The sequence below is a fragment of the Trichomycterus rosablanca genome, chromosome 15, assembly GCF_030014385.1.
Source record: "Trichomycterus rosablanca isolate fTriRos1 chromosome 15, fTriRos1.hap1, whole genome shotgun sequence".
In the NCBI taxonomy this organism is placed as follows: domain Eukaryota; kingdom Metazoa; phylum Chordata; class Actinopteri; order Siluriformes; family Trichomycteridae; genus Trichomycterus; species Trichomycterus rosablanca.
This window is the reverse complement of record NC_086002.1, coordinates 22,399,030-22,426,666: the sequence shown is the minus strand read 5'-3', so window position 1 is coordinate 22,426,666 and position 27,637 is coordinate 22,399,030. Positions and strand designations below refer to the sequence as shown.

The following is a 27,637-nucleotide window of genomic DNA, read 5'->3' as shown; positions in this document are numbered from 1 at the left end:
TCTTACAACTATAATCACACTTTCTTTTATTTACTATCATACTCTCATACATGGATTACTATACTCAAACTTTCATTCTTACTACAGTAAAACACATTCAACTGACTTTCAAAGTGAAGTTCCAAATGTTGTACATCGTCTTCATCTAGTGGTGCTAGAAATAAAAATTAATTAAAATAAGTGAAATGTTTATTTTGTACTTTGGTTTTATATTATTTGTACAAACATTTGTTTTATGCAACTTTAAACCTGTAATAAAAGATGAACATTTTAAATGTGTCTTTATTTGCTTTAACTAAGCTAAAGTTTTTAACAGGGATAAAAATGACAGTTTGTGTAGCAGGGCTGGAGACACCTCACTATTGAAGTGGAAGGTAAACCCACACTCCTGCAAGAATGGAAATAGTAAGTAAGTACAATGTTTTTATAAAGCTATAAAACTACTTCCACTGAACAAAGTACACAGCATTCATATGAAGAACAAAACACAGACCTCAAATAACACGGTATGTTATTTGGTATTTGGTGATGTAAGGTATGAACTTACATTGTAGAAAAGAAAAACAAGCCAGTAGCAGCAGTGTGAACATTAAACCATTTACAGAAGAGTCATTAAGTTTGGCAAATTAAAATAATGGCATGTTTGGAGTTGAACAGCAGCTTAGCATTAATAAATCTCCATTAGCCCTGTATCTCTCAGGTAGCTTTAGAGAGGACTACAGTCAGTCCTAGACGTTCTTCCAAGCAGTTCCTCTAATGTCATGTTTAGTTCTCCAACATGCTTCTCTAACTCTGTTCTTTCTTTCTTAGACCTTTTACAATCTGATCATCTGAGTTTGATTCCTGTGTATTACAGTGTTTACAGAGTCCAGATACAATTTATCTCCAGTGTGAATGCGCTGGTGTAATTTGAGATGACAATGTTGATGAAAACTCTGAGATCCACACTGAGATCACTGATACGGTTTCTCTCCAGTGTGAATGCGCTGGTGTAATTAACTCGATTCTGCCACCTTTATACGCCCTGCATAAACTGGCAGATAGATAACTCCTCCACCAATCACCACGCTGTAGAAGATGTTTAGTTCAACTCTGTTTAATGGCAAACAGGAAGTAGGGTAAAACTACAAGAAGTACAAACAACATGTTTATAAACTTCAGCACATCAAGACATGAATATCAAATGATATTTAAGTTTAAAGTCCATATGCATATATTCCAAGTTATGCATTTTAATACTAATAAGCAAACATGTGCAAATTCATTTAACTTAATGCATCATGAGCTAACCTGATTCAAGCATGTAATACATAATCAACTAATACTCTTAATAAACATCAATTAAAACGTCTATTAACAAATAAACATACCCACAATGCATCCAAAGGCATGAAATGAACTTCACGAGGCTCCACTACATTCTCGTGCACGAATCGCTTCACTTACCGCTGCTATGAATCATCATCAGTTACCAAACAACTCTTAAACAAACAGTTAACATTTACCACATGAACTGTATTAACAGCACAAACTCTGTTAATTAAAATCTAGTACAGACTCTGTTAGTATCTGATTCCAGATGCAGATAATGTTTCTCTCCACTGTGAATGCGCTGGTGTATTTTAAGCTCACTCTTTATATTAAAACTCTTTCCACACTGTAAGCACTGATATGGTTTCTCTCCAGTGTGAATGTGCTGGTGTCTTTTGAAAGCACTCTGTTGATTAAAACTCTTCCCACACTGTGAGCACTGATACGGTCTCTCTCCAGTGTGAATGTGCTGGTGTCTTTTGAAAGCACTCTGTTGATTAAAACTCTTTCCACACTGTGAGCACTGATATGGTTTCTCTCCAGTGTGAATGCGCTGGTGAGGTGTGAGAGCACCCTGGGTCCTGAAGCTCTTTCCACACTGTGAGCACTGATACGGTTTATCTCCTGTGTGATTGCGCTGGTGTATCTTGAGAGCACTCAGGCACTTGAAGCTCTTCCCACACTGTGAGCACTGATACGGTTTCTCTCCACTGTGAATGCGCTGGTGTACTTTGAGCTCAGTCTTTGTCTTAAAACTCTTTCCACACTGTGAGCACTGATACGGTTTCTCTCCAGTGTGAATGCGCTGGTGGATTTTGAGCTTACTCTGTGAATTAAAACTCTTCTTACATTGTGAGCACTGATATGGTTTTTTTCCAGTGTGAATGTGCTGGTGTATTTTGAGACGACACTGGTACCTGAAGCTCCTCCCACACTGTGAGCAGACGTTTCCTTCTTCCTGTGTGTGACTGAGAGACGTGTTAATGCTGACAGTACCAGAGGACGTTTGGCAGCAGAAATCCTTGTTCAGTTCTAAAGCAGAAAATAATCAAATACATTTATAACATTATAAATAATCAAATACATTTATAACATTATAAATCATCAAATACATTTATAACATTATAAATCATCAAATACATTTATAACATTATAAATCACCAAATACATTTATAACATTATAAATCATCAAATACATTTATAACATTATAAATCATCAAATACATTTATAACATTATAAATCATCAAATACATTTATAACATTATAAATCATCAAATACATTTATAACATTATAAATAATCAAATACATGTATAACATTATAAATAATCAAATACATTTATAACATTATAAATCATCAAATACATTTATAACATTATAAATCATCAAATACATTTATAACATTATAAATCATCAAATACATTTATAACATTATAAATAATCAAATACATTTATAACATTATAAATAATAAATACATTTATAACATTATAAATAATCAAATACATTTATAACATTATAAATCATCAAATACATTTATAACATTTATAACATTATAAATCATCAAATACATTTATAACATTATAAATAATCAAATACATTTATAACATTATAAATAATCAAATACATTTATAACATTATAAATAATCAAATACATGTATAACATTAAAAATAATCAAATACATTTATAACATTATAAATCATCAAATACATTTATAACATTATAAATCATCAAATACATGTATAACATTATAAATAATCAAATACATTTATAACATTATAAATCATCAAATACATTTATAACATTATAAATCATCAAATACATTTATAACATTATAAATCATCAAATACATTTATAACATTATAAATCATCAAATACATTTATAACATTATAAATCATCAAATACATTTATAACATTATAAATAATCAAATACATTTATAACATTTATAACATTATAAATCATCAAATACATTTATAACATTATAAATAATCTAATACATTTATAACATTATAAATAATCAAATACATTTATAACATTATAAATAATCAAATACATGTATAACATTATAAATAATCAAATACATTTATAACATTATAAATCATCAAATACATTTATAACATTATAAATCATCAAATACATTTATAACATTATAAATCATCAAATACATTTATAACATTATAAATCTTCAAATACATTTATAACATTATAAATAATCAAATACATTTATAACATTATAAATCATCAAATACATTTATAACATTATAAATCATCAAATACATTTATAACATTATAAATCATCAAATACATTTATAACATTATAAATCATCAAATACATTTATAACATTATAAATCATCAAATACATTTATAACATTATAAATAATCAAATACATTTATAACATTATAAATAATAAATACATTTATAACATTATAAATCATCAAATACATTTATAACATTATAAATAATCCAATACATTTATAACATTATAAATAATCCAATACATTTATAACATTATAAATCATCAAATACATTTATAACATTATAAATAATCAAATACATTTATAACATTATAAATAATAAATACATTTATAACATTATAAATCATCAAATACATTTATAACATTATAAATCATCAAATACATTTATAACATTATAAATAATCAAATACATTCATAACATTATAAATAATCCAATACATTTATAACATTATAAATCATCAAATACATTTATAACATTATAAATAATCAAATACATTTATAACATTATAAATAATAAATACATTTATAACATTATAAATCATCAAATACATTTATAACATTATAAATCATCAAATACATTTATAACATTATAAATCATCAAATACATTTATAACATTATAAATCATCAAATACATTTATAACATTATAAATCATCAAATACATGTATAACATTATAAATAATCAAATACATTTATAACATTATAAATCGTCAGATACATTTATAACATTATAAATCATCAAATACATTTATAACATTATAAATCATCAAATACATTTATAACATTATAAATCATCAAATACATTTATAACATTATAAATAATCCAATACATTTATAACATTATAAATAATCAAATACATTTATAACATTATAAATCATCTAATACATTTATAACATTATAAATAATCAAATACATTTATAACATTATAAATAATCAAATACATTTATAACATTATAAATAATCAAATACATGCATACCATTATAAATAATCAAATACATTTATAACATTATAAATAATAAATACATTTATAACATTATAAATCATCAAATACATTTATAACATTATAAATCATCAAATACATTTATAACATTATAAATCATCAAATACATTTATAACATTATAAATCATCAAATACATTTATAACATTATAAATAATCAAATACATTTATAACATTATAAATCATCAAATACATTTATAACATTATAAATCATCAAATACATGTATAACATTATAAATAATCTAATACATTTATAACATTATAAATAATAAAATACATTTATAACATTATAAATAATCCAATACATTTATAACATTATAAATAATCAAATACATTTATAACATTATAAATCATCTAATACATTTATAACATTATAAATCATCAGATACATTTATAACATTATAAATCATCAAATACATTTATAACATTATAAATCATCAAATACATTTATAACATTATAAATCATCAAATACATTTATAACATTATAAATCATCAAATACATTTATAACATTATAAATCATCAAATACATTTATAACATTATAAATCATCAAATACATTTATAACATTATAAATCATCAGATACATTTATAACATTATAAATCATCAGATACATTTATAACATTATAAATCATCAAATACATTTATAACATTATAAATCATCTAATACATTTATAACATTATAAATCATCAAATACATTTATAACATTATAAATAATCCGATACATTTATAACATTATAAATCATCAGATACATTTATAACATTATAAATCATCAGATACATTTATAACATTATAAATCATCAGATACATTTATAACATTATAAATCATCAAATACATTTATAACATTATAAATCATCAAATACATTTATAACATTATAAATCATCAAATACATTTATAACATTATAAATCATCAAATACATTTATAACATTATAAATCATCAAATACATTTATAACATTATAAATCATCAAATACATTTATAACATTATAAATCATCAAATACATTTATAACATTATAAATAATCAAATACATTTATAACATTATAAATCATCAGATACATTTATAACATTATAAATCATCAAATACATTTATAACATTATAAATCATCAAATACATTTATAACATTATAAATCATCAAATACATTTATAACATTATAAATCATCAAATACATTTATAACATTATAAATCATCAAATACATTTATAACATTATAAATCATCAAATACATTTATAACATTATAAATCATCAAATACATTTATAACATTATAAATCATCAAATACATTTATAACATTATAAATCATCAAATACATTTATAACATTATAAATAATCAAATACATTTATAACATTATAAATAATCAAATACATGTATAACATTATAAATAATCAAATACATTTATAACATTATAAATCATCAAATACATTTATAACATTATAAATCATCAAATACATTTATAACATTATAAATCATCAAATACATTTATAACATTATAAATAATCAAATACATTTATAACATTATAAATAATAAATACATTTATAACATTATAAATAATCAAATACATGTATAACATTATAAATAATCAAATACATTTATAACATTATAAATCATCAAATACATTTATAACATTATAAATCATCAAATACATGTATAACATTATAAATCATCAAATACATTTATAACATTATAAATAATCAAATACATTTATAACATTATAAATAATAAATACATTTATAACATTATAAATCATCAAATACATTTATAACATTATAAATCATCAAATACATTTATAACATTATAAATAATAAAATACATTTATAACATTATAAATAATCCAATACATTTATAACATTATAAATCATCAAATACATTTATAACATTATAAATAATCAAATACATTTATAACATTATAAATAATCTAATACATTTATAACATTATAAATAATAAAGTACATTTATAACATTATAAATCATCAAATACATTTATAACATTATAAATAATCAAAAACATTTATAACATTATAAATCATCAAATACATTTATAACATTATAAATCATCTAATACATTTATAACATTATAAATAATCAAAAACATTTATAACATTATAAATCATCAAATACATTTATAACATTATAAATCATCTAATACATTTATAACATTATAAATCATCTAATACATTTATAACATTATAAATAATCAAAAACATTTATAACATTATAAATCATCAAATACATTTATAACATTATAAATCATCTAATACATTTATAACATTATAAATAATCTAATACATTTATAACATTATAAATAATAAAGTACATTTATAACATTATAAATCATCTAATACATTTATAACATTATAAATAATCAAATACATTTATAACATTATAAATCATCAAATACATTTATAACATTATAAATAATCAAAAACATTTATAACATTATAAATCATCAAATACATTTATAACATTATAAATCATCTAATACATTTATAACATTATAAATAATCTAATACATTTATAACATTATAAATAATAAAGTACATTTATAACATTATAAATAATCTAATACATTTATAACATTATAAATAATCAAATACATTTATAATATTATAAATCATCTAATACATTTATAACATTATAAATAATCTAATACATTTATAACATTATAAATAATAAAGTACATTTATAACATTATAAATCATCAAATACATTTATAACATTATAAATCATCAAATACATTTATAACATTATAAATCATCAAATACATTTATAACATTATAAATCATCTAATACATTTATAACATTATAAATAATAAAGTACATTTATAACATTATAAATCATCAAATACATTTATAACATTATAAATCATCAAATACATTTATAACATTATAAATCATCAAATACATTTATAACATTATAAATCATCAAATACATTTATAACATTATAAATCATCAAATACATTTATAACATTATAAATCATCTAATACATTTATAACATTATAAATAATCTAATACATTTATAACATTATAAATAATAAAGTACATTTATAACATTATAAATCATCTAATACATTTATAACATTATAAATAATCAAATACATTTATAACATTATAAATCATCAAATACATTTATAACATTATAAATCATCAAATACATTTATAACATTATAAATCATCTAATACATTTATAACATTATAAATAATCTAATACATTTATAACATTATAAATAATAAAGTACATTTATAACATTATAAATCATCTAATACATTTATAACATTATAAATAATCTAATACATTTATAACATTATAAATAATAAAGTACATTTATAACATTATAAATCATCTAATACATTTATAACATTATAAATAATCAAATACATTTATAACATTATAAATCATCAAAAACATTTATAACATTATAAATCATCAAATACATTTATAACATTATAAATCATCTAATACATTTATAACATTATAAATAATCTAATACATTTATAACATTATAAATAATAAAGTACATTTATAACATTATAAATAATCTAATACATTTATAACATTATAAATAATCAAATACATTTATAACATTATAAATCATCTAATACATTTATAACATTATAAATAATCTAATACATTTATAACATTATAAATAATAAAGTACATTTATAACATTATAAATCATCAAATACATTTATAACATTATAAATCATCAAATACATTTATAACATTATAAATCATCAAATACATTTATAACATTATAAATCATCAAATACATTTATAACATTATAAATCATCAAATACATTTATAACATTATAAATCATCAAATACATTTATAACATTATAAATCATCAAATACATTTATAACATTATAAATCATCAAATACATTTATAACATTATAAATCATCTAATACATTTATAACATTATAAATAATCTAATACATTTATAACATTATAAATAATAAAGTACATTTATAACATTATAAATCATCAAATACATTTATAACATTATAAATCATCAAATACATTTATAACATTATAAATCATCAAATACATTTATAACATTATAAATCATCTAATACATTTATAACATTATAAATAATCAAATACATTTATAACATTATAAATAATCAAATACATTTATAACATTATAAATCATCAAATACATTTATAACATTATAAATCATCAAATACATTTATAACATTATAAATCATCTAATACATTTATAACATTATAAATAATCTAATACATTTATAACATTATAAATAATAAAGTACATTTATAACATTATAAATCATCTAATACATTTATAACATTATAAATAATCAAATACATTTATAACATTATAAATCATCAAATACATTTATAACATTATAAATAATCAAAAACATTTATAACATTATAAATCATCAAATACATTTATAACATTATAAATCATCTAATACATTTATAACATTATAAATAATCAAAAACATTTATAACATTATAAATCATCAAATACATTTATAACATTATAAATCATCAAATACATTTATAACATTATAAATCATCTAATACATTTATAACATTATAAATAATCTAATACATTTATAACATTATAAATAATAAAGTACATTTATAACATTATAAATAATCTAATACATTTATAACATTATAAATCATCAAATACATTTATAACATTATAAATAATCAAAAACATTTATAACATTATAAATCATCAAATACATTTATAACATTATAAATCATCTAATACATTTATAACATTATAAATAATCTAATACATTTATAACATTATAAATAATAAAGTACATTTATAACATTATAAATCATCTAATACATTTATAACATTATAAATAATCAAATACATTTATAACATTATAAATAATCAAAAACATTTATAACATTATAAATCATCAAATACATTTATAACATTATAAATCATCAAATACATTTATAACATTATAAATAATCTAATACATTTATAACATTATAAATAATCAAATACATTTATAACATTATAAATCATCAAATACATTTATAACATTATAAATAATCAAAAACATTTATAACATTATAAATCATCAAATACATTTATAACATTATAAATCATCAAATACATTTATAACATTATAAATAATCTAATACATTTATAACATTATAAATAATCAAAAACATTTATAACATTATAAATCATCAAATACATTTATAACATTATAAATCATCAAATACATTTATAACATTATAAATAATCTAATACATTTATAACATTATAAATAATCAAATACATTTATAACATTATAAATAATCTAATACATTTATAACATTATAAATAATAAAGTACATTTATAACATTATAAATAATCTAATACATTTATAACATTATAAATAATAAATACATTTATAACATTATAAATAATCAAAAACATTTATAACATTATAAATCATCAAATACATTTATAACATTATAAATAATCAAATACATTTATAACATTATAAATCATCAAATACATTTATAACATTATAAATCATCAAATACATTTATAACATTATAAATCATCAAATACATTTATAACATTATAAATAATCAAATACATTTATAACATTATAAATCATCAAATACATTTATAACATTATAAATAATAAAATACATTTATAACATTATAAATAATAAAATACATTTATAACATTATAAATAATAAAATACATTTATAACATTATAAATCATCAAATACATTTATAACATTATAAATAATCAAATACATTTATAACATTATAAATAATCAAATACATTTATAACATTATAAATAATAAAATACATTTATAACATTATAAATAATCAAATACATTTATAACATTATAAATAATAAATACTGTTAGTAATTGTTAAACTGAGATCTGATGCTAAAGTCCTGTAACGTGATTCATCCTGCATTCATCATTTCCTGCTCACACTGATCTGCATGAGCACAATACAAGCTTTCACTGTATGATGCTTCATCCCAGCTGCCTCTGATTCTATTCAATCCAAATCTTATTTTACTCAAGATAAAAAATATCTTACTGAGATCATCTTTATCTTCAGCTTCTTCCTTCTTCACAGGCTTCATCTGGAAACCTCCACACTGTTGGTCCTCTGGGGTGAGGTGTTCCTCAGAGGTGACGTGTTCCACAGGAATGAAAGATCCTTCACCTGAAATTCATCAATATGTGAAGAAGAAACTCAACAACTGGAGGAAACTGAAGGTTGTGGGTTTAGTTACCACAAATAAATACTACTTAGATTTAATCTAGACTGGAAGTATCAGCACTTCTCCACAGGACAGTACGGTACAGGTTCTAATCCCACTATCCACATTCTCTTATTATTTCTACTATACTAACCACACTGTACTGTACTAACATGGCAAATTGCTCCACATTTACTTACAGAAGTAACTTCCATCTTCTTCCTCCTCCTTTTTTATTAGTTTCTCTTGGAATCCTTCATTTTGTAGATCTATGGGGGTGACGTGTCCCTCTTCTGCTGACTGCATTATTAAAAGATCTGACAGGCAGACAGACGGACAGATAGACAAATGTAGTTTATTCCCTATTAAAGAGAAATCCAGGAATACTCTTTTAGACTGTTTAACTGTTTATTTTTAATGTTGTGAGGCTGTAAACAAAGTGAAAATGTTGAAACTATTGTGGGACTGAGCAGCATCGGACAGAAAAGACTTCTAATAGAACTTTTTGGGTTGGTTTCACAGACAGGGATTAAGCCTAGTCCTAGACTACACAGCATTTTGAATGGAGATTCTCTATTTAAAGCTAAAAGTAGTCCTGGACTAGCCTTAATCCCTGTCTGGGAAACAACCCTTTGAGTTTGGTGGAAGTGGTTTAGTGGCCCAAAGTGAAATGATTAAGTCTGATGTTCTTTACATCTAGTTTCTCATCCACTCCCAATAACAGTGCTGTACTAATACTTTTAACTTTTACTATAAACCTGTAAAATGTTACATTTAAAATGTTAGATTTAATAATGAATAAACTCTGAATCCGTTACAATCAACTGATTAATCGGTTCAATGAATCGGTTCATCAGTACTGAATCATGTGTGATGCTAACAGTTAGCGGAGCAGCTAATAATTTGTGTGTTTAAATAAAAGTGGAGTTAAAGCTCCTCAAATCCTCACAGTGATGTTTTATTATGAACTCTAGTTTTATTATGAATTAGAATGTAGTTATAATTAAATATAAGAGTTATAATTAAATACATATTTTACTTACAGATGAGGCTCTACAGTACAATCGCAAGCAGCTTCTTGTTCTTCTTATGATGGTTAATGGCGGATGGCAGAACAACTTAAGACGCAACAGCGCCACCAACTGGACTGGAGTTGAACAGCAGCTCAGCAGTAATAAACCTCCATTAGTCCTGTATCTCTCAGGTACAGTGTTGGGGTAACGAACCGATTCTATTGAACGACTCTTTGAAACGAAATAAAAGAACCGAGTCGCTCCTCTAGTATAAGGACAAATAATTAAGGAATAAACTTTAATAATGTTAAATCTGATTGGTTCATGGCGTGTATGTTTTAAAGCAGAAACAAACACAAGCACATCTCTGCACAAGAGATGATTTTTCTGAAACTAAATAAATAATCTAAACAAATGGAATTTGTTTGTAGATGTGATTCCAGTATACAGTATTTGTGTGTATGAGGAACGATATTACATTTTTCAGGATGTAATGAGTAAAGTAATCCCATTACAATTTTAGTTAAGTAATAAGTAATGAGTAATGGATTACTGTTTTGAGTAACTACCCCAACACTGCTCAGGTAGCTTTAGAGAGGACTACAGTCAGTCCTAGACGTTCTTCCAAGCAGTTTCTCTAATGTCATGTTTTGTTTTCCAACTCACACATCACTAGCACCACTAGATGGAGACGATGTCTGTACAACATGTTCAATTTCACTTTAAAAGTCAGTTGAATGTGTTTTACTGTAGTAAGAATGAAAGTTTGAGCTGATCTTTGTGTCATTGTGTAGCTTTGATGAAGAAAAAGCCGCTGGGTCAGTGTGTAACATGAGGTTTGGAGTGAAGGTGGGTGTGTGTGGATAAAAGCTTCCAGCACCTGGTATTCCCAGGCTGTCTCCCATCCAAGTACTAACCAGGCCCGACCCTGCTAAGCTTCCGAGATCAGGGGTTCTCTCAGGGTGGTGTGGCCATAAGCGAGGAATGCTGTAAACAAGCTGCTTCTTATAGACATCCGTCGTTCAGCCTTATAAATAAATAAATAAGTAATTAAAACCTTAAAATTGTTTAGGTTAGTTCGTTAAATTTCAGGTGTTGTTTATGTACACAAATCTCAAAAGGAGGATTAATTAAATGTATTTATTTATAAATAGTGTTCATGGTTTTACACTTTATGTTAATATTAATAATAATAATAATAATAATAATAAGTAATAATAAGTCAAAAGGAAAGATTTATGATGTTCAGGAAAATTCACGTTTTGTTAAACTCTCTTGAGTTTTGCTCAATAAAATGCCAATAAAACAGACACAGAGTTTCTTACATTTACACTGATTCTTATTCCACTGCAGATATATGCAAGCCATAGCCTAGTGGTTAAGGCACAGGACTAGTAATCCAAAGGTTGCTGGTTCAGGCCCTATCACTGCTGGGTTGCTGCTGTTGGGCCCTTGAGCAAGGCCCTTAACCCTCAGTTGCTTAGATTGTATACTGTAACTGTAATGTAAGTCGCTTTGGATAAAGGCGTCCGCTAAATGCTGTAAATGTAAGATATGAACTCAAGATATTTCATGTTTTATCTGGTCAACTGTTATGATTCAATAATAAATAAAAGCTGATGCTGTAACCTCATACTTTCCTAATACTTTTATTCTACACGGTCTACATTTCTTTTAGTCTTCTGCCATGTGCAGTGCAAGAATTCACTAAATTACACAGCAGTTCTCTTTTTATTTATTTATTTTTATTTTTTATTTTTGCCATTTTCAAAAATGATTGTAAGCATTTATAAAGGCCATGCCACGTTCATTAGGTGAAATGAAGCCAGAATTGAAGATGGCAGAAGAACAGGATGATATTCTTACTCGCAGTGATTAAATTACTCAGGTTAGAAAGTCCTGATACACAGCACATGCTCACCTGACTCTCTCTCAACCATGCTGCCTTTAATCGTTAAGGGGTGTGTGGCCCATACAGGGATCGAACCCACGACCTTAGCATTATTAGCACCACGCTCTAACCAACTGAGCTAACCGGCCAGTTCAGCTGTTTGCTTTAGATCTTTGTACATAATTCTACACTAACTCCATTCAACCAGCTGCATGGCAGCACAACAACCATTTGAGATTCTGCACACTTTCAGTGAAGATCTGTAAAAATGAGCAGCTCCTAAACTGAATTTGGTTGTTATTGCACCAGAAATGCAGCAGTTTCATGTTATTTTAATGATCCAAGATCTCAGTCCTACTTCAGACATCACTGTCTAGTCATTTCTTATGTTCAGACTTTCTTAATACACATCTAAAAGGTTTTGTGGGTTGTTATATGTGTGAACCATGTAAACTATATATTAAGTATATACAGTGGGGCCAAAAAGTATTTAGTCAGCCACTGATTGTGCAAGTTCTCCTACTTAGAAAGATGAGAGAGGTCTGTAATTTTCATCATAGGTACACTTCAACTATGAGCCAACTACACAACAATACCACTTGAAAATGGCATTGCTTAATGTTCGTTCACTCAACACAAAAAGTACTGTACTCAGTGAATTTATATCTGACAGTGAACTAGACTTTTTCTGTCTCACTGAAACTTGGCATAAACCCTTGGATTATTTTACGTTAAATCAGACCACGCCAATGGGATACTCGTATATTGATGAACCTCGTATGGAAGGGCGAGGTGGTGGTGTTGCTGCAGTCTATAGGGATGATATTAAAATAACCACTTTGTCTTTTCCTGCTGCTCTTTCTTTTGAACACCTGGCTTTCAAGTTGTCAGGGCCTACTCCTCTGGTCACTGCTGTAGTTTATCGTCCGCCAAAGCCAAACGCTTCCTTTCTCTCTGATTTTTCAGATTTTTTAACCCAGCTTAGTGCCCTCTCATCCTCTGTACTGCTTATGGGTGATTTTAACATCCATATTGATGACAACAACTGTAAATTTGCCAGGGAATTTTTGGAATTGTTACAGTGTTTTAATTTCACACAACATATACATTTTCCAACTCATAAAAAAGGTCATACTCTTGACCTTGTCTGCTCTACTGGTGTCCTAGTTCATCAGCCGTCCAGCCATGACCTTACTGTCTCTGATCATTTGACAATCATCATGGACATTGAGGTCACTAGGCCCATCACTAGAGCTAAACGTAAAATATCCTTCAGGAATCTTCAATATATCTCTCCCTCTGCTTTCTCAGATTCTCTTGTTAAAAAGATGTCTGTCTGTCCTGTACTGTCTAGTAATTCATCTGACCTTGTCGATTACTATAATGACATACTCGCCTCATGTCTTGATGAGCTGGCTCCTTTGAGAACCAAATTTGTTTCATTTAGTCATTCCGCACCATGGTACACAATTGAGCTTCACCAAATGAAATCCCGTAAACGCCAGCTTGAAAGACTTTATAAGAAAACCGGTCTAACAGTACATTATCAGATTTATTCTGATTATCTTCAACATTACAAAGACGCTCTTACGGCAGCCCGATCCACTTACTATTCCGAACTCATACATGCTGGATCAACAAATCCTAAGACTCTCTTTTCCACAATAAATAAACTTCTCAAACCAGTTGACAATACTACCAATTCCTTTACAGTTGACAAGTGTAACTCTTACCTCTCATTTTTTCAAACAAAAGTTGAGAATATCCACAATTTTCTGACAGTTTCCCCTGTCATCTCTGTTTCTCCGCCTATCTCATCTCAATTTATTACCCAGCCTCTGTCTCAGTTCTCACCTGTGTCTCTTTTGGACCTATCTGAGATCTTAACAGGGATGCGAAGCTCCACTTGTGTTTTGGATCCTGCTCCATCAAAACTTGTTAAGGGTTGTTTTCCAGTTATCTCATCACTTATCACAGAGATAATCAATTCCTCTCTTAGTTCTGGCTCAGTCCCTCAATCACTCAAATTGGCTGCTGTTACTCCCATACTTAAAAAACCTGGACTTGACTCTAACATTATGAGTAACTTTCGGCCCATTTCCAATCTTCCATTTCTGTCGAAAATACTGGAACGTGTTGTTGCCTCACAGCTCAAAGATCACCTAAATTCCAATAATCTATTTGAATCATTTCAGTCTGGTTTCCGCCCCCGGCACAGCACTGAGTCAGCCCTCCTCAAAGTCACAAATGACCTTCTTCTTTCCTCAGACTCTGGACAAATTAATATTCTCGTCCTCCTTGATCTTACTGCAGCTTTTGACACCATTAATCACTCCATTCTTCTGTCCCGCCTTGAATCCTCTGTCAACATCACTGGTACTGCCCTTTTGTGGTTAAGGTCATATCTCATAAACAGACAACAGTTTGTTAATATCAACAATTGTAGTTCTGCCATTGCTCCACTGTCCCAAGGCGTTCCCCAAGGCTCAGTGTTAGGTCCCCTTTTGTTTATTCTTTATATGCTCCCCCTTGGTGACATCATACGTCGGCATGGTTTACATTTCCACTGCTATGCTGATGATATTCAGCTTTACATCTCCTCCAAATCCATTAATACTGAACTTCACTCCACTCTGACAAATTGCATCACTGAAATGAAATTGTGGATGAAAGCTAATTTCCTCAAATTAAACTGTGAAAAATCAGATATGATCATCGTAGGTCCTACAACCCTGGCAAAAACCACAAAAAATTTTCAAATTACCATTGATAATGACACTTTGTCTCCGTCTTCTAACATCCGAAATCTTGGTGTAATTTTTGATAGCAACCTCTCTTTTGACCGCCATGTAAATCACATCACCAAAACTGCTTTCTTTCATCTAAAAAACATAGCACGTCTACGTCCATCACTCTCTTTTTCTGCCGCCGAAACCTTGATTCATGCTTTTATTACATCCAGAATTGATTATTGCAATAGCATCCTTTATGGTACATCTAACAAAATCCTAAAAAAACTTCAGTATATCCAGAATTCAGCTGCTCGCCTCCTTACTCATACTCGCTCCCGTGATCATATTACACCTGTTCTACAAAAACTTCATTGGCTTCCCGTTGCTCAACGCATTCAATTCAAAATTCTTCTATTCACTCACAAAGCTCTCCATAATCAGGCCCCATCCTACCTCACCGACCTGCTCCATCAGCACATTCCCTCCCGTAGCCTTCGCTCTTCTGAGGCTAACCTACTGTCCATACCCTCTAGGACCAAGCACCGGACCTGGGGTGACAGGGCCTTTTCCATAGCTGCTCCATCTTTATGGAATGCTCTCCCCAAACACCTACGAGATTGTCCTGACCTGTCCAAATTCAAGTCACTTCTCAAAACTCATCTATTCAGAGTGGCATTTAACTTGTAACAACACAAAATAAATGCTTTTATTTTTGCTATTCTTTTTAATAGTTTTTATACTTAGATCACGACAGAAATGTGAAGTCCTAGATCCTAAAACTTGTAAAGTTTTCAGTTTCCTGATTGCATGTAAATCTGTCCTGTTTCTGTCTAATTTTAAGAAATTGTTCTATATTTGTTGTTCTCTCTCATAATTTAGCTAATTTTTAATGAACTGTCTTATGCTGCTCTCTTTGTTTTTATCTTAATTATTCTTGATGTTGATGTACTATTTTGATTTTGTACTATGATTTGTATGGTGTATGTACGTATTTGTTTTGATTATTTGTCTTATGTAAAGCGTCTTTGAGTATCTTGAAAAGCGCTATATAAATAAAATGTATTATTATTATTATTATGAGAGACAAAATGAGAAAAAAAAATCCAGGAAATCACATTGTAGGATTTTTAAAGAATTTATTTGTAAATTATGGTGGAAAATAAGTATTTGGTCACCCACAAACAAGCAAGATTTCTGGCTCTCACAGACCTGTAACTTCTTCTTTAAGAAGCTCTTCTGTCCTCCACTCGTTACCTGTATTAATGGCACCTGTTGGACCTCGTTATCTGTATAAAAGACACCTGTCCTCAGCCTCAAACAGTCAGACTCCAAACTTAACCATGGCCAAGACCAAAGAGCTGTCGCAGGACACCAGGAAGAAAATTGTAGACCTGCACCAGGCTGGGAAGAGTGAATCTACAATAGGCAAGCAGGTTGGTGTGAATAAATCAACTGTGGGAGCAATTGTAAGAAAATGGAAGACATACAAGACCAATGATAATCTCCCTTGGGGTCAAGATCTCATCCCGTGGGGTCAAAATGATCATGAGAACGGTGAGCAAAAATCCCAGAACTACACAGGGGGACCTGATGAATGACCTGCAGAGAGCTGGGACCAAAGTAACAAAGGCTACCATCAGTAACACACTACGCCGAGAGGGACTCAAATGAAGATTAAACCAAAATGGAACTTTTTGGTAAAAACTCAACTCGTCGTGTTTGGAGGCTGAGTTGCATCCCAACAACACCATACCTACTGTGAAGCATGGGGGTGGAAACATCATGCTTTGGGGATGTTTTTCTGCAAAGGGGACAGGACGACTGATCCGTGTTAAGGGAAGAATGAACGGGGCCATGTATCGTGAGATTTTAAGCCATCAGTGAGAGCATTGAAGATGAAACGTGGCTGGGTCTTCCAGCATGACAATGATCCCAAACACACCGCTAGGGCAACGAAGGAGTGGCTCCGTAAAAAGCATTTCAAGGTCCTGGAGTGGCCTAGCCAGTCTCCAGACCTCAACCCCATCGAAAATTTGTGGAGGGAGTTGAAAGTCTGTGTTACCCCAAAACATCACTGCTCTAGAGGAGATCTGCATGGAGGAATGGGCCAAAATACGAGCTACAGTGTGTGCAAACCTGGTGAAGACTTACAGGAAACGTTTGACCTCTGTCATTGCCAACAAAGGTTATGTTACAAAGTATTGAGTTGAACTTTTGTTATTGACCAAATACTTATTTTCCACCATAATTTACAAATAAATTCTTTAAAAATCCTACAATGTGATTTCCTGGATTTTTTTTTCTCATTTTGTCTCTCATAGTTGAAGTGTATCTATGATGAAAATTACAGACCTCTCTCATCTTTCTAAGTAGGAGAACTTACACAATCAGTGGCTGACTAAATACTTTTTGGCTCCACTGTATATAAGTTCTTGACTGAGCTTAAACCCGCCAACCAGCGACTGGAGCAGATACGACTCAGGTCCTGCACACAGTAAGTAGTGCTGAGGGAATCATATGAATACTTATATGAACGGAAACATTGTATGTCGGTCTCCACTAGAGACTAGAGGAAAGGACACGCCAGGTTTGCATGAGAAAACCTCAAGTTTTCGTTAATTCTGAATTAACTTATCCGGTTTAATCACTTAACCTGCTTTCTGGAATACCCCCTGGTCGTGATGTTAGTGAATTAAACCTACATCTCTCTGATGATCTGACCGATGAGCTGTCTGTTCTGGCTTTTTGCTTAAGCCTGGCTAGCTCAGTCGGTCACTCGAGCTTGAGACTCTCTTGAATCTTAGGGTAGTTGGTTCGAGCCCTACGTTGGGTGAGTATCTTCCTTTAACATCTACTGAAACGCCCGCCCGCCACGCGGGAAATGCAATCTCTAGTTATTATTATTATTTCATTTTTGTAATATATAAAAATTAGAGAGCACTGTGTAAATATTGGACAGAACACATGATGGGTTATTTTAACTTGTTGGGTTGTGCAGTTTAACCATTGTGCTGAGTTGTGAGGTTCTTTTTTTTTTACCATGGATCAACTATGTAACTTTACTGCAGCTTGTATTTAAATGAAAGGTTTACATTGCTGTGTTCAGGATTTCCACTTTAGTGATATTTAATGTTAATAGCTGTTCGGATCTAAAAGATGCTGCTGCCTTTGACCTTTAAAACTGAGAAGTGATTTGTGAGATCATTAAAATAAGTGAAATGTTTATTTTGTACTTTGGTTTTTTATTATTTGTACAAACATTTGTTTTATGCAACTTTAAACCTGTAATAATAGATGAAAAATTTAAATGTGTCTTTATTTGCTTTAACTAAGCTAAAGTTTTTAACAGGGACAAAAATGACAGTTTGTGTAGCAGGGCTGGACACGTAAGTAAAATGTTATACTGTTTATTAGCATGAAGTAAACATTAGCAAGTCATGCGACTCGTGTGTACTGTCATGTGAAAGAGCTATGCGCGTGTCTCTGTGGTGCAATTGGTTAGCGCGTTCGGCTGTTAACCGAAAGGTTGGTGGTTCGAGCCACCCAGGGACGAGAGTCTTTTATTGCACAACCTGCCTGTTGATCAAACGGATATGAGACACAACAACAATGTGTAGTTCCACAGAATAGTGGAAATAAGTAACTGAAAACATCCAGTAAACAACAGTCCTACAAGCACAAATATCCACCTGATAAGTCACTGGAGACCGGCTGTTCTGGTTTCTGCAGATGTTAAATGAAGATACTCGCCCAACGTGGGGCTCGAACCCACGACCCTGAGATTAAGAGTCTCATGCTCTACCGACTGAGCTAGCCGGGCTTAAGCAGCAGGTCAGAACAGACAGCTCATCGATCAGATCATCAGAGAGATGTAGGTTTAATTCACCAACATCACGACCAGATTAAGAACTAATTCACAGTTTACACAGTTTAATTCACATAAGAACCCATATAATATAATAGATGTGTATTAAGAAAGTCTGTTTCAGCTGTTGAATTGGGTCAGTGTAGAATTATGTACAAGGATCTAAAGAGAGAATAGATGTACTGGCTGGTTTGCTCAGTTGGTTAGAGTGTGGTGCTAATAACGCCAAGGTCGCGGGTTCGATCCCCGTACGGGCCACACCCACTTTTGGACTTAAACTAACAAACAAGTGATTCTTCTCTAACTAGCAGGTCCTATTAACCTGGACTTCAAACATTGTCTCTGACAGTGTGAGATTTTTTTTACTGCCCCTCTCATTCAGGTCAGAAACATGCCATTATCTCAATTTACCAAACTTAATGACCCTTCTGTAAATGGTTTAATGTGCACACTGCTGCTACTGGCTTGTTTTTCTTTTCTACAATGTAAGTTCAGACCTTCAGGTTCATGTTATTTGAGATTTCTACATAGATTTCTTCCTCATGTACAGAAAGACGCAGTTCAGTTTGAGAAGCGCACAGCGTGAGAGCGAGTGAGTCTGCGCGTTCAAATGAATCAAACGAGTCAATTCCTTAATTCGGTTCTTTAAGTCAAACGACACTAATTTGATTGTACTCAGCAATGAGCAGTTGGAAGCTAAGGGAGTCGATTCTTTTTGATGAAGTCAACATTTTATATGTTATACACAATACTTAAAAGAGTCGGATCACTATCGTTAGCTGTCATTTAAAAATACAAAAACAAACCATCTCATCTAACAAAATAGAATAAAATAATGTATAACAGTTTAATGATGCACCATACATACAGTGAAGCAAAAATAACATTCAAAGCTCAACAACATAAAAATACATCAAATCACCTAAATATTATCTACATAACACATACAGCAAAAACATGTGAACGTGGAAGCATGTGTGTGTGTTGTGTATGTGTGTGTGTGTGTGCATGCTTATGAATATTAATAGAATAGATACGTATGTAAATACAGACTTTCAGACAAATATCATTAAAACTTTACATCCAGAAACTACTTTCACTAACCTTCTATTATTAAACCACGTTGTTTCTGGAGATGTTTCATGTGCATAAGTACTTCTTAAAGCTGGATTTATATTTCATGTTACCTCCTGTAAAGTAAGTAACAACACATTGAAGCCAGATTTATATTAGATGTGTTTTTCTTTGTCAGTGGCACAAGTAACTTGCTCATCTGTAAAGGTAATATTATTGCTGAGGAGTAGATCAAGCAGTGCTTAAAGTGTGTGTGTGTGGGGGGGGGTGTATTCCTGTATTCACATGTTGGTGTGTATACACTATGAAGAAGAATCAGTTTCCACTGTAGTGATTATAATTTAATTTATCACTAATTCCTCTTTATATGAAATCCTGAAGCCATGGCTGGATTACTGACCGGGCCAGTGCCCAGGGGCCCTCGAGGTCAGGGGGCCCCGGGGGGAACCCTGGCCCAAAACATTTTGCAATGCCTATCAACATTTATGATACAATATATATTTATTTCCTAGGTCCCTCAATTTTAAGGAACCTCTGACTATCAGGGACTTTGACCCCAGGGCCTCTTGGGGGCCCTAGCCATGATTTTGGGGCTCCAAGACTTCTATAGAAGTCGTTCACCATGGGTTCTTGACTTTCTAGGGACCTACAAATTGCCAGGCAAGCTACCGAATGCGCTGACCCACTAAGGGGAGAGGGGCGTGTTGATCAAGCGTTGGGTCATCAAGGTGGAGGTGCGGAGGGACGCAGAGTGTAAGTGCCTTTCAATACATTGCAGACCGCGGTAATTCAAGACTGTGAACACTTTTACAGGGTGCCGTGACTGAACAAAGGTTGAGAAACACTGGTTTAATGTATTAATTTATTTATGTTTTTGGAGGGGGGGGGCAGACTATCCTTAATCCGTCCTTGCCTGAAGCACCTCAGTCATCGGGCCTCACAGAGGAAATTCAGTAATTGAGAGAAGCGGGACATCTAGTGGTGATATTCAGAAATGTCAGGTGCGGTTTTGTACGTTCAAGTATTTAATAACACCTAACCTTGAAGGTGTGTCGGGTTCTTTATTGTCTGTTTCAGATTGCCAGGACTTGGACCTCCTCACTGTGTCAGGCCAGGTTTTATACAAATGTTGTGTGAAAGTTTTTAATAAGTCAGTACTCAATGGAAGGCCTGACACAGCGTGGAGGGACAAGCTTGGAGTGGGTTTGGACAAACAGCCAGTGTGGAGGGTACTGTACAAGCCCCCTCTCACAAAGAGATCGGGTGATCTGCAGTGGAGAATTCTGCATGGTGTTATAGCTGTTAACGCTTTTGTTTCAGTTATTAATCCAGAGGTCAGTGCTTTGTGTGTTTTCTGTGGTCTCAGAGAGACAGTTTTTCATTGTTTTTTAGAATGTCGGAGGCTAAAACCCCTTTTTGACACACTTGGTTTGATCTATCAGAGGGTTGGGGTTGATTTTAACCCTATCGTTTTTATATTTGGGGCTGGATATAGTCAAAAAGAAAGAGTTAAGTGGCAGTTGCTTAATTTTTTATCTGGCCAGGCAAAACTGGCTGTATATAACTCTAGCAAAAACAAAATGGAGGATAGATCAGGCCAAGAGGTGTTGCCATTGTTTCTAGCTCTTGTAGAGTCCAGGATCCGTTTTGAGTTTGGCTTTTATAAGCTCATGAATACCATTGAGATTTTTGAAATAGAATGGTGTTACAAGGATTTTTTGTGTAGTGTGGAGGAAGGAAAGCTAGCCTTGGCCAGCCCCTGGAACTGAGTGTGTAAAGGTTTTTTTTTACTGTCTTTGTCTTAAGTGTCTTAAGTTATTGTATTGTGTGTTTAAATTGTGCTTTTTTGTGCAAAAATTGAATAAAGTTGTTTTTTTTAAATCAATCTCTCTCTCTCTCTCTCTCTCTCTCTCTCTCTCTCTCTCTCTCACACACACACACACACACACACACACACACACATACATGCAAAAGCTAGCAACAAACACAAGCGTTGTCCATTTATATATTACACATTCCTAAACACAATTTTACCCTTATGTTTTATAAAGCTATTTGTTTGTTTTATTTAAATTTCCCTACAATTTTACTGATTTGACCTAATATGAATTTTTTATTATACACTGCTCTATTCTCCCACTCTGTCTTATATCCTAGTATGGGTTATTTTTTGGGCTACACTGTCATGTCTCTAATGGCTATTTGTCCCACCTAATTGTACAATATTAAAAAATGCGACAAATATGGCGATTATAGTACATTGTAATAGGGTTTAGGGTTGCATAGAAGCCCGGTTGAATTTCTTTTTTTAACATGTTTAAAACTGCAAAATTATTAAAATTAAACTTTAGTTACAGAAAAAATCATGTGTAATCAAATCAAATCGATTGTGGACCGATTTACTGAGGAAAAACTACGGTGGCCAAGAAGTGCAAAACAAATTAACATTTTAGAAAACAAAATTACAAAAAAAAAAAAAATTTACAAGAGCTGAAACACTTTTACCAATGCCGAAACAAATTTACAAATGGCTGATCTGACGGAAAGGGTAGGTACAATACACAGGAAGTGCTTGTTGCTTACCTGCTGCCAATCAAACTGTTTCTCAGGGATGAAGTGAACGGAGTTTGTGATGGTAACACTAAACAATAGTGATGTGCAGATGAAGCCTCATTAAAGCTTTTGAAGTTTTTCCTGATTGTGCTGAAAATACCTGAGTGGGGGAGGAGGGGGTGGTTAGGGTTGCAACTATAAAAAATATAACGTGTCTTACACCGTCATGAGAACATTATCAAAATGTTTTATTTAGGGTGTTTAACAAATATTATTTTCATTCTTTATAATAATAAGTCAGAACCATATTTTAGGCAAAACAACACACTCAGCCCACTGTGCTACTCATACAGCGGTGTATTAAACAGGTTGTTATGCTGATAAACCTGCTCACACACACCGTTACTAAGAATTAAAGCGAATACTTAATATAATAACCAAACAGTTTCTAATTTCCACGGTAGCAGCAGTATCCTTCTGTTTCATACAAAGCTCGTCCTGTACCAGTTCAATACGGAACGTGGCATTTAGTCTCCAAATAAAGAACGATTCTGTATTTTACGGGGCGGTTGGTAACCCTACACTCTAAAAAGAAATGTGTTAAAAACGACACACACTGTGTGGAATTTCAACACATGTGAGGAGTGTGCTCAGGGACGACACATACTATATGTTGATTTAAACACAGTAAATGTATCATCCTGTTTTTGCACACCCACCGTGTTAGGATAATTAACAAACACAATGTGTTGTTCTTACACAATGTGTGTTGATTATGTGTAATCAAGAAAATGGGTAAAATAAAGACTAATACAAATGTAGCCATTTTATTTTACTGTATAATATTACAAATGTTTAAATAACATTCTTTTTTGTGACAAGTAATAAATTAAAACAAGATTACAAACAGTTTAACAGTAAAGGTACAAAATATATCTACTTTGAACTTACAAGGTACTGTGTTTCTCTCTCAGAGAGTCTTGTGTAATCACAATACAAAATAATAACTGAATTAGACATTTACAACATTTAATATTTTGAATAACATTCTGATTAGTCAACCAACCAAATAAGTAATCAGAACACAACTAATATTCCTCCAAATTTGTCATCAGATGTCTCTAATTATTCACATAGGCTGTTTAACAAATTATTAAACAAGTCACCTGAAAACTACAGTTACAGAATACAGGCTAAAATGTTTCCTTTACCAGAATAAAGTAAATCGGATGATGAATTTTGGAAGAGTTGTGCTTTACCCTAAATATATCCACCACTACCAACTTTAATGCTAATAACAATAAGAAATGTTGCTAACGATTCGATTTAAAGAACCGATTCTTCCGAAACAATTCTGTACTTCCGAACCGACTGCATTAGGGCCTCTTAAGCACTAATGAATCAATCGATTCAGTTTTTCGATTCGTTTAAACGGATGATTTAAAAGAACCGATTCAGTAAAACGAACTGAGCTAAACTAAGCTAAAAAAATGTAAAAATGATTAAAATTCGCTTCTCATAATGAGATTTAACTTAAATAATGTTACTACATAATCACATAGTCCCAATAGATCAGTTAAGTAAGTTACCTTGAGAACACTGAAAACACAGAGGGTTGCTATGGTAACCTTATTCACAGTCATTCTGTTGTGGCGCCATTTTGACCAAACTAAAAGTCCGATTTACGGTTAGCCAGTTAGCTAACGATAAATAATACCAATAAAAAGAAAGACTAGTCAGGTTTAACAGAACATTTATTACTGAATAGGAACAGAAAAGCAAACTTAGGTTTATATTAATGTAATTCAGTGCCTCCTTTTTTACTTAACTAAGTCTATTGTGAGTCTATTGTAAGTTAAAACAGGTCACAGAGTTAAAACCTACTTTTTAAAGCTTTGCTTGACTTCATAAAACACACAACAAAACACTGATAAACATGAACTAAATAAACATTAATAAAACATACTCAATACTAGACTAGTTTGAAACCCCACTGCTTTTGCATCTTACCAATAAGGATGAGTCCTGCTCCTTTCCTTGCATGGTCCAAAAAGGGGAAATCAACCATGAAACACAGATATACTTGATAGGAGAAATGTGACTGGTTAATGCATATTTTTATTTATTTATTTATTTTTAATCTTCCATGGGAAAGAAAAATCTATATTTCTAGTCAGAAATGCCATTATTTTATCCAACAAATGTAATTAAAATTGAACAAATATATATTTTTAAACCATGTATTCTCTCACAGTTCTACACATAAATGTGTAGACTAACTATTGGAGTTACTTTACATGTCTGTGTAAAAAGTGGCCAAAAATGACACAAAACATGTTACAGATCGCAGGACACAAGAGTTGTTGCTACTCGATATTGGAAAAAACTGACATTGCGATTTTTTTTCTTACTGCGATATATATTGCGATATTTAAAAAAATATTAATAATATTAATAATGCATGTATCTTACTCTAAATAAGGGGCTCATATGTGAAAAAATGGTGGTGCCTACAAGGGATACAAGAGATTATGACAAGCTACATCTTTGTACTCGGTTGAAACTGAGCATTAAACTAAGAAAGCTTCAATATCACATGAGGGAATTAACAAGATTGACAAAATGGGGCATTTAATATTTTATTTCACAATCAAAACCTCTTCAAGTAGTAAATATTATTAATAAAACTCTACAAACAAAATAGCAGCTATACACCTGTTCGAAATCCGAGATGCCTTACTAAGTTCACCACTGAGGCATCTTAATATTACAATGTTATTTTGATTTAAGAACGAGTGAGAATCGGAAGCATACTTAATGATGAAGGCAATCCCAGAATTCATTGCGGCATCTCTTCTCTCACAGAAAAATAAACATGGCTGACGGTGCGGACAAAGTTATTTTCAAACGTAAACAAATAATTATTGATTTTTAACGATTTTATTTGCAATTTTAGGCTTGTCAGCAAATGTAACAGTTTTCTGTTCACGAATCGAGATGTTATATTGAAATGTTAGCGCCGTCCCTCATCATTTTAATGGCAAGATGCTAAATGCTAAACGCGAAACCCAATAGAATCGCTAAGTAGCGCATTCAAATAACCTGCCTTATAAAATTTAATGACTTATTAGAATCCTCTCTACTGAGGCAGCTGCATATGTAGGTAGTAAGACAGCGAGGCGGCTCACTAGGATTTCAAACATACTGGTGTAGATACGTCATGGAAAATGAGAACGGTGTGAATTTTCGTTTTGTGTCAAGCAGCAAAAAAGTTGTAGCATGACGTATTTGATTTAATTTGCATTAAGTGACATCGCACGTCCTGCGATGTGACTATTGCGCATGCACACATCGCATTGACGATGCTGAAACGATATATCGTGCAGCCCTAGTAGTTGTGTAGAAAAAATGACACATTACTTATAGAGTGTAGTTTGACTGTTTCTTATATAGTCAGTGAGATAGAAGAGAGCACCAAAGCTTTGAATCAGTCCCGCACATTACTGCTGGTTTAATACAAGCTCCGATACACTGAGTCCAGTGTTACAAGCTTGTGAAACAAGTGAAACAAGCTTCAAAGCCTCGGTATCAAATGTTCCGTCCCTAATAAACAATGTTCTGTCCATTTTGTGTTAATTATTTCAGCCAGTTGGCCGCTTTTGTTTTTCATGTGGGAATTCCTTAGATGTTTAGAGAAGCGGACAGTAGAAAGA

At 30.5% G+C, this 27,637-nt stretch overlaps 1 protein-coding gene and 1 non-coding gene across 5 annotated transcripts; both read right to left on the bottom strand.

Moving 5' to 3' along the window:
* Positions 1-74: 74 nt before the first annotated feature.
* LOC134328776 (zinc finger protein 239-like) lies at positions 75-25,955 on the bottom strand. Of its 4 annotated transcripts, none has more exons than XM_063009998.1 (8): positions 25,935-25,955; positions 23,955-24,084; positions 21,402-21,487; positions 12,690-12,836; positions 10,997-11,113; positions 10,631-10,759; positions 2,229-2,343; positions 75-154 (listed from the first exon to the last, which is right to left on the bottom strand). In XM_063009998.1, exons 4-8 carry the CDS (start codon positions 12,712-12,714, stop codon positions 142-144), a joined length of 399 nt encoding a protein of 132 aa, XP_062866068.1. In that variant the 5' UTR covers positions 12,715-12,836; positions 21,402-21,487; positions 23,955-24,084; positions 25,935-25,955; the 3' UTR covers positions 75-141. The 4 variants fall into 4 exon arrangements, with proteins under 4 accessions (XP_062866068.1, XP_062866067.1, XP_062866064.1 ...); XM_063009997.1 differs by lacking the exon at positions 75-154 and adding an exon at positions 1,071-1,124; XM_063009994.1 differs by lacking the exon at positions 75-154 and having other exon boundaries at positions 1,097-2,343.
* trnak-cuu (transfer RNA lysine (anticodon CUU)) lies at positions 20,180-20,252 on the bottom strand. The gene has a single exon. It is a non-coding gene; the product is annotated as a tRNA-Lys (tRNA).
* Positions 25,956-27,637: the final 1,682 nt, after the last annotated feature.